The sequence below is a fragment of the Macaca mulatta genome, chromosome 9, assembly GCF_049350105.2.
Source record: "Macaca mulatta isolate MMU2019108-1 chromosome 9, T2T-MMU8v2.0, whole genome shotgun sequence".
Taxonomy (NCBI): Eukaryota; Metazoa; Chordata; class Mammalia; order Primates; family Cercopithecidae; genus Macaca; species Macaca mulatta.
Window position 1 is genome coordinate 7,542,995 of NC_133414.1, and position 9,720 is coordinate 7,552,714.

Consider the following 9,720-nt stretch of genomic DNA (forward strand, 5'->3'; position numbering starts at 1 on the left):
GGACAAGCTTTTGTAAAGTCATGAAAACATTGCCAGACAAGATCAGCTATAATTAAAGGTGAATTAGAAAAAACTCCAAAATTCTAGATCTTAATCGTGCTATTTCTTTTGTAATTTTATTTATTTACTTTTCTTATTACAGAACAATTCAAATTATGGCAGAAAAAATAAGAAAAGGCAGACAACTGCATACACGGCCGCATATGACCAACATGACATATTCCCTATTCAATGACAACTACTTCTTGATCTTCTAGTAAAACATGAATCATATGATGTCTACTACTTGAAAACAACTCCATTTTATTCACGCAGTCCTCTGCTGTTTAACATTTAGGTTGATTTCGACAAATCTCATGTTTTGTGTGCTTATGTTTTCACCACTTTTTTGCTATCAGTAGGGGCACAGAAGCAGTAACAACTAGATAAAATGGATAGGAAATAAAAAATAAAAGGTTTGGGAAAAGACCCCTAGAGTTCTCAAAAATGGCTTAAAAATACTTAAAGACACATAAAAAGGTGTGAAAACACCCCCAAGTGAGCTTATACCTTATATAAAAAAGCAAACTGAAATAGGTGGCTAGGGATATTTGTCTTCAAAGAAAGCATTGTCTTCTCAGCTGCTTTTGGCCATCGCCCGCAATCTTTCAGACTGAAATGCCTAGTAGCACAAGAAGGAGACTCCACCCCTTAGTGATATTGATTTATCCAACCCATGAACATGGTATATCTCTCCATTGATTTAGTTCTTTAATTTCTCTAAGCAATGGTTTCTGGTTTTCCATATACAAGCTGGAGACAATGTTATTTACTCTCTCAGTGATGAGAAATGTGCTGTTCTCTACAATTTCATACCAGAATCATACTACCATGTAGCAAATTTAACAGTTTGGGTCCACTTCTCTTCCAAGCTCATTTAAAAACATCAGGTATCTTCTGCTCTGTCATCCCTCTGCCCATCTTTAATGCCAACATCACACTGTCTTGATTACTGTTACTTCATATTAAGTCTCACAATCAGGAAGTCGTGTGCTTCCAACTCAGTTCTGTTTTGACCATACTAGGTCTTTTGCATTTACATGTGAATTTTGGAATAGTTTTGTCAATTTCTGCAAGCAAACCTGCTGGAATTTTTATCTGGAGAGACTTCACACCTTAGTGATATTGATTTCTCCAACCCATGAACATGGTATATCTCTCCATTGGTTTAGTTCTTTCATTTCTCTAAGCAATGGTTTGTGGTTTTCCATATTCAAGTCTTTTACACCTTTTGTTAGATTTATCCATAAGTAATGCTTTTTAATGTTATTTCAAATGACTTTTTAAAAAATTTTAATTTCTAATTGTTCATTGTGAATGTATAGAAATAGAACTAACTTTTGTGTAGTGGTGTTTCGTGTACTGCAACCAACCTACCCACATATGGCTGACTGATGTTCAAAAGGCATAAGAGCAAGTCAGTGAAGATAATCTTTTCAATAAAGGATGCTGGAATAATTGGATATGCATAAATAGAAATGAATAAAACCCCAAAACAACCTTCAATTCGTGCCTCACATTATAAACAAAATTAATTCAAAATGGATCACAGCCATAAATGTAAACCCTAAAGCTATAAAACTTCTACAGGAATGCATAGAAGTAAACCTTTGTAACCTTAGGCTAGGCAAATATTTCTTAGATATGACACCAAAAGCCCAAAACACAACATAACAAATTAATAAATTAGACTTCATAAAAATTAAAAACTTCTGCTTTTCAAAAGACACTGCTAAGAGAAAGGGTAAGCCACAGAATCTGAGAAAATATTTGCAAATCATATACCAGATTAGGGCCTTGTATCCAGAGTATATAAAGAACTCCCAAAATTCAATAATGATACAACTCAATTTTTTATTCTTAAGACAGACTCAAAAAAAAGAGTCTCGTTCTGTCGCCCAGGCCGGAGTGCAGTGGCGCAATCTCAGCTCACTGCAACCTCTGCCTCCAGGGTTCAAGTGATTCTCCTGCCTCACCCTCCTGAGTAGCTGACATTACAGGCATGGGCTACCACAGCTGGCTAATTTTTGTATTTTTAGTAGAGAAGGGATTTTACCATGTTGACCTGGCTGGTCTCCAACTCCTGGCCTCAGGTGATCTGCCCACGGTGGCCTCCCAGAGTGCTGTGATTACAGGTGTGAGCCACCACACCCAGCTGATACAACTCAAGTTTTAAAAGAGCAAAAAAGATATAAACAGACACTACCAGAGAAGATATATACATGGCAAATAAGCACATGACAAGATGCTCAACATCACTAGCTGTCAGAAAAACGCAAATTAAAACTACAAGGAGAAACCCCCTACATACCTATTAGAATGGGTGAAATTAAAAAGACTCATCATACCAAGGGCTGACGAAGGTGTGAAGGAACTAGAACTTCCCTACACTGCTGTGGGAATGTAAAATAGTACAACTTTGGGAAATGGTTTAGCAGTTTCTTTAAAAATTAAACTTCTGAGGCCAGGTGTGGTGGCTCACACCTGTAATCCCAGCACATTGGAAGGCCAAGGCAGGCAGATCACCTGAGGTCAGGAGTTCAAGACTAGCCTGGCCAACATGGTGAAACCCCATCTCCACTAAAAATACAAAAATTAGCCAGGTGTGGTGGTGCATGCCTGTAGTCCCAGCTACTCAGGAGACTGAGGCAGGAGAATCTCTTGAACCCGAGAGGCAGAGGTTGCAATGAGCAGAGATGGAGCCACTGCACTCCAGTCTGGGTGACGGAGTGAGACTCTGTCTCAAAATAAATAAATTAAAAAATAAATAAAAATTAAACACCTGAGCGGTCAAGGCTGCAGTGAGCTATAATCATGCTACTGCACTCCAGCTTGGGCAACAATGGTGTAGGGCTGTTTCAAAAAAAAAAAAAAAAAAATTAAACATACACCTGCCATATAGCACAGCCGCTCTACTCCCAACCATTCTCTACCCATGAGAAATGAAAGCATGTGTCCATCAGAAATCTGTATGTCAGTGTTCAGAGCAGCTTTCTATGTAATAGTCGCAAACTGGAAACAAACCAAATGTCCCTTAACAAGTGAATGGTAAACAAATGGTGGGCTAGCTGTGGGTAGAATACTACTCAGTGGTAGAAACCAGTGAACTTTTTTTTTTTTTTTTTTTTTTTTAGAAACGGAGTCTCCCTCTGTCACCCAGGCTGGAGTGCAGTGGTGCGATCTTGGCTCACGGGTTCACGCCATTCTCCTGCCTCAGGCTCCCCAGCAGCTGGGACTACAGGAGCCCGCCAACACGCCTGGCTAATTTTTTTGTACTTTTAGTAGAGACAGGGTTTCGCCATGTTAGCCAGGATGGTCTCGATCTCCTGACCTCGTGATCTGTCCGCCTCGGCCTCCCAAAGTGCTGGGATTACAGGGGCGAGCCACTGCGCCCGGCCCCAGTGAACTATTTATACAAATTACAACATGGATAAATTCTCAGAATAATTACTGTCTGTGAACGAAGCCAAACAAGAAAGAGTTCCTACTGTATAATTCTGTTCATAAAAAATTCCAGAAAGTGCATCAAACTGATAGTGACCAAAAAAACAGATAAGTGGTTGCCTGGGAGATGGGCGAGGTGGGAGGTGAGGATTGTGCAGGGCATGAGGAAGTCTTTGGGAGTGATAGTTGTATTCACTCTGGGTGGTGGCAATGGTTTCATGAGTATGTATGCATTTACCTCCAAACTTATCAGAGTGTGCAACTTCAACACATGCAGTTTATTGTCTGTCAATTATACCTCAATAAGGCTGTTAAAGGAAGAAAAAAAAAAAAACCCATCGACTGGGCGCGGTGGCTCACGCCTGTAATCCCAGCACTTTGGAAGGCCGAGGCGGGCGGATCACAAGGGCAGGAGTTTAAGATCAGCCTGACCAACATGGTGAAACCCCGTCTCTATTAAAAATACAAAAGTTACCGGGTGTTGTGGAGGGCGCCTGTAATCCCAGCTACTCAGGAGGCTGAGGTAGGAGAATCGCTTGGACCCGGGAGGCGGAGGTTGTAGTGAGCCGAGATCGCGCTACTGCACACCAGCCGGGGCGACAGAGTGAGACTCCATCTCAAAAAAGAAAACAAGAAAGAAAGAAAAAGAAAAAAAAAAAAAACATCGAGAGCTTTGGGAAGGGAAGGCAGCAACACCTTTCTAAGGTCAAAAAGCAAGGCCGTGCAGCTGAGGAGGTTAGAGATCTCACAGTGGTGCTCCCTATCCACTCAGTCTTTAAGGAAGACGCCTCCTCTCTGCTGGGCTCTGACTGAGGCTGCATTTCACTTTCACATTGTGCAATCCAGCTGCCCCAGCTGCCAGCTATCGGGGCCCTGTGACACTGCTAGCCAGCTGGGAGGAAGCAACCAGGTCACCAACATAACTCTGCTTCTCAGATGTGAGGGAAAATCCAAGCATCAGAGTCTCACGAAAACGAAACTTCACGAAAATTCGCAGAGCTGGGGTGGGGGTGGGGTGGGGACTGGGGGCGTTCAGGCCACACCAGCCAGCAGCAACTGTGCGTGGAATGGCTTAGGCCAGGGCCTGGGCAGACTGGCCCGACTGGATGTAAATTATTGGGGTCTCGCTGAAAAACACACACAGATCATGGAATTACTAACTCCGATAGAGAGTCCATGGATGGCCTTCAGTGGGTCTTTGATCCCGAAATCATATCCACATTTTGTAAGTATGTGCATTCACGCATTTTTCCGGCGAGGGAGTTCGTAGCTTTCATCAGACCCTCCAAGAGCTCCCTGGCTATAAAAAGATAAAGAAGCGCTGGCAAGGATAGAGCTAGACCCAGCTACTGTTTCTCCTCCTTCCTCTGGCTCCCGGGACAAAACCCCTAGGAATCGCTCATTCCATCCTCCCTGCCGAGATCAGAGCTCCGCGAGCCGCTTTCTTCTCGAATACAAGCGATCACCAGATTTCTTCCCCCTTTTCATGCGAGTGTAGACTCCAGGCTGGCCCCCACCCGATCCCGACGGCCTCTGCTGGTTTCCTGAGCGCTTAAGAATTGGAAGTTGTTTCCAGGTCCCCAAGTGTGCAACTTGCCCGACGCTTTTCCCCCCGGGACACGGCACCTCCCCACCCTCCCAGCTCCCACTGACAAAATTTACTTTTGCCTGGGAGTCGGGAGGGTACTTTCTCCCGGACCCCTCCGAGGACCGCGTGCCGTGCAACAGCCGCACTGCTGTCCCTGCGCCTGGGAGAAGCGCACTAGCCCGTGTCTCCCAACTGCTGGACGCCGCCGGCTCCGCGCTCCGGTGGCCAAAACCGGCTTCGCAGAACTGCTCCTGACCTCGGCCTCGGAGACACCAGCCTGACCGCCCGCTCCCTTACGTGGGTGACCCGGGCGCGGCGGCGGCGCTCTCCTTGCGACCCCGGCTCCCGGCACGTGTCGCTCCTGCCGGGCGCCGCGCCCCCTCCCCGGCCCGGGCCTGCGCGCACCGCGCTCCCGAGGGCACCGACGCCCCGCACGGCCGGGGGAGATGGGGAGCCCGGTTCCCTACAGCTCTACGTCCCGGCCCCCTCCCGGGTCCCGCCCGGGCGCCCCTGCTCCCAGCTCCCTACCCCGCGTCGCTGGCGGTCGGAGCAGCAGCAGCAGCAGCAGCGCCGGGAGGCCGAGGGTCCGGGAGCCGCGCGCCCGCCGCGGGGCCATGGCCGCAACTCTACAGGGTCCTGCTGGACTCCCCGGGCGAACGCTGCCCAGGCCCGGGGGAGGTGGCGAGCGCGGCTCTGGGACCTGCGGCCCCGCCAGGCGCAGTCGCTTTCGCTTTTGCTTTGGCCCCCGAGGGTTCGGAGAGGTGCAGAGCGGTGACAGATCCGTGACTCAGCGTCCCCACCCCTGCTGGCGAAGGAGCCCTGCGGACCGCCGCGGCCCCGCATAGCCACCCCTGTCCCCGGGACGCACGGGCCGTGCTCGGTGGGGACCAAGGACTTTACCCACGCAAGCCCGGGAACCTCCCGGTCCTCCGCGCTCCTCGTGCTCCGGGACCTCCAGCGTGCACTCGGTCTGGTGTCCCCACTGCGGAGAGAGTGGGCAAAGCCATCAGACAGCAGACTCTCTCCAGACCCCTCTGCGGCTCGGATCCACTCGACCTTGCCCCGCGCGGGTCGCCTCCAGCTGCTCCGCCTTCGACTTTCCTGGTCTCCCTCCGGGGCTCTGCAATCGCTTCTGAGCTGCCGGCCTGGGTGAGTGCCGGCGGTGGTGTCGCCGCGGTGCGGAGGCGCTGGCACCTGCCTGGTGCACTCAGGCCCGGGCGGAGCGCAGGCCCCGCCACCTGCTGGCTCCCGCGGCGCCCGGCGCCCGCTGGGGTCCCAGCTCTGCCACTTCGCCGAATTCCTGCTGCAGCTTTGCTCCCCCAGAAAATGCCTCATATTAGGAGAGGGGGCCGAGTGGGGTGACGGGGGAGAGGAGCCACAGTGCTTCAGCTCTGCGCCTCGCTTCCTTAGGTTCTTCCAGGCTACCGTCCCCCTCTTTGGCAGGTGGGGTTTTTCTTTCTTGGGGTCTCAAGTGAAGCCTGAGAACCGAGTCTGTAAGCTCCGAAGTGCAGATTCTCAGGTCTAGGGGTCACATTGGACAGGATGAGACATATCCGAGCCTCGGTCATTGTCTCTTAAAATCTCACGACGTGTTTATGAGGCTTTTGTGACATACTTGCAAATTCTCTTTGAAAACGAAATAATCTGTACAACAATCCCCCAAGACACAGGTTTACCTATATAACAAACCTGCACATATAACCCTAAACTTAAAATAAATAAAAGTTAAATAAAAGAATTTAGGACCAGGCACAGTGACCACTCCCGTAATACAATCACTTTCGGAGGTCAAGGCAGGTGGATCGCCTGAGGTCAGGAGTTCGAGACTAGCCTGGCCAACATGGTGAAACCCTATCTCTACTAAAATTACAAAAATCAGTTGGGCGTGGTGGCAGGTGCCTGTAATCCCAGCTACTCCAGAGGCTGAGGCAGGAGAATTGCTTGAACCCGGGAGGCTGAGATTGTAGTGAGCTGAGATCGCCCCACTGCATTCCAGCCTGGGCAACAGAATGAGACTCCGTCTCAAACATAAAATAAAATAAAATAAAACAAACAAAAGAATTTAATGGCGTAAAAACGTAGGTTGTTATGCATCCCCCTCCCCCCACCCCCCACACACAGTGGGAAAAGAGTAGATGAAAGCTTTTCCTACAGTCATGTTGAGCCTCATGACCTTTCTGTTAATGCCAGCTGGTATGTGCCTCGGTGGTCCCATAAGATTATGATTCCGTATTTTTACTGTAACTTTTCTATGTTTAGAGACACGGATCCTCACCACTGTGTTACAGTTGCCTGCAGTATTCAGCAAGGCTTCGTGCTGCACAGCTTTGCAGTCTCGGAGCAACAGGCTAGGCCGTGTGACCTCAGTGCGTAGCAGGCTATGCCATGCAAATTGTGTAAGTCCTCTGTGATGTTGGCAAAATGAGGAAATCATCTGACAAGCTTCTCAGAAACTATCTCTATTAGTAAGTGAGGCATGACTGTTCTTGCTCCTCTTTCCCTAAAAAGCTTAAAATTGGCATAAATGTAAAACACACTGAACAAAGGAATGCAGAGGATTGGTAATCCCACTTGGATCCAACCTGTAAATATAATCAATGTCAACATTTTGTGTGTTTCAGGTTTATGAAAACTTCTTTTGTTATGGACATTTTCAAATATCAAAAGTAGGGCCCAGATGCGGTGGCTCCCGCTTGTAACCCCAGCACTTTGGAAGACAGAGGCAGGAGGATTGCTTGAGGCCAAGAGTTGGAGGCCAGCTCGGACAGCACAGTGAGACCCCTATCTCTACAAAAACTTTAAACAAAACAAAATTAGCCTGATGTGGTGGCACTTGCCTGTAGTCCCAGCTGCTTGGGAGGCTGAGTCGGGAGGACTGTTTAAGCCCCGGAGTGAGGTTTGAGGCTGCAGTGATCTATGATGGTGCCACTGCATTCCAGCCTGGGCAACAGAGCCGGATCCTGTCTCTTAAATAATAGTTAAAAAAAAAAAAAAGTAGAAAGAATAATGAACCTACCATCTGGCAGTGACCACACAAGGTCCTTTCTTTTTTCTAAGCAGGAATAGCTACCCTTATTCCAACTGGGGAAATTCCACGTTATTCAATTTCCCTCAATACTTAAGAATATATCTCGGGCCGGGCGCGGTGGCTCAAGCCTGTAATCCCAGCACTTTGGGAGGCCGAGATGGGTGGATCACGAGGTCAGGAGATCGAGACCATCCTGGCTAACACGGTGAAACCCTGTCTCTACTAAAAAATACAAAAAACTAGCCGGGCGAGGTGGCGGGTGCCTGTAGTCCCAGCTACTGGGGAGGCTGAGGCAGGAGAATGGCGTGAACCCGGGAGGCGGAGCTTGCAGTGAGCTGAGATCCGGCCACTGCACTCCAGCCTGGGCGACAGAGCGAGACTCCATCTCAAAAAAAAAAAAAAAGAAAAAGAAAAAGAATATATCTCAAGATGATAAGATCAAATTTTAAAATTAACAATATTCCTTAATATTGTCAAATATATTCAGGCCTTATTGAATGCAGTCTGAGCATACCATGTATAAAATAGAGCATTTTTTATTCTATGAACATTTATGAAGTAGAGATTTCTCCATTCTTACAGATTCTTTGTAAAAGTTTTTAATAGTTGCAGATTATCATAGTTTAACATCCCCTCTATTATTTTAATATTAAAAATAAGATTGTCATAAATATCTTTCTACAAAGTCTTGTGAATTTAAGATTGTTTAGAATAGATTTCCTACAGTGGAACTATTGAGTCAACTGGTAGGGAATATTTTTAAAGGCTTTTTTTCCTTTTAAACAAATGTTTCTATCTTGCTTTCCAAAAGTCTTGTATCAATATACCTTCTAACTAGCATTGTGTTAAAGTATCCATTTTACTGCATTCTGGCCAAAAGTACATTTTAAAATTTGAAAATAAAATTTTAAATGTTGTTTGCTTAAAAGAACTTTATTTCATTACATATATATGTGTTGTTAAATAATGTAAATTTCAAACATACTTTGAAGTATAGCAATCCATAAATATAGTGGATATCCATGAGCCTACGGCCTCATCCTGTCAAATCTTAATATGTCTGCCCAATGTTTGCTTCAGGTATTTTTTGGAATAAAAAAATTACAGATAAAGTTGAAGCCCCTTTGTGTTCCTGCATCTTTCTCGTCCTCTGTCTTCTACCTTCTCACAGGTAATGTTTCTTGAAATTGGTACTCATTATTCCCAGGCATTCTTAGGCCCATTTTCCATGTGTATGTCCATGTGCAACGGACAGGAAGGTTTATATGTTAAAAAATTCATATGAATAAGGCTGGGTGCAGTGGCTCACGTCTGTAATCCCAGCACTTTGGGAGGCTGAGGCAGGAGGATCACTTGAGGTCAGGAGTTCGAGACCAGCCTGGCCAACATGATGAAACCCCATCTCTACTAAAAATACAAAAATTAGCAGGGTGTGGTGGCATGCGCCTGTAACCCAGCTACTTGGGAGGTTGAGGCACAAGAATTGCTTGAATCCGGGAGGTGGAGGTTGCGGTGAGCTGAGATCGCTCCACTTCACTCCAGCCTGGGCGATAGAAAGAGACTCAGTCTCAAAAAAAAAAAAAAAAAAAATTCATCTGAATAATACCATACAGGTTGAGCG

At 46.8% G+C, this 9,720-nt stretch overlaps 1 protein-coding gene and 1 long non-coding RNA gene across 11 annotated transcripts in view; one reads left to right on the top strand and one right to left on the bottom strand.

Annotated features, from left to right (window-relative positions):
- The window catches only part of IL15RA (interleukin 15 receptor subunit alpha), a 34,577-nt gene extending 28,040 nt beyond the window's left edge, over positions 1–6,537 (bottom strand). For 2 of the 10 annotated variants that reach the window (XM_077945371.1, XM_077945370.1), the window contains exon 1: positions 5,972–6,537. In XM_077945371.1, coding sequence (XP_077801497.1) covers positions 5,972–6,406 — 435 coding nt within the window. In that variant the 5' untranslated portion in view covers positions 6,407–6,537. 10 annotated transcript variants of the gene reach the window in all.
- On the top strand, positions 4,507–7,884 carry LOC144331063 (uncharacterized). The gene is made up of 2 exons (XR_013397907.1): positions 4,507–6,220; positions 7,693–7,884. It is a non-coding gene; the product is annotated as an uncharacterized LOC144331063 (long non-coding RNA).
- The last annotated feature ends 1,836 nt before the right edge of the window (positions 7,885–9,720 follow it).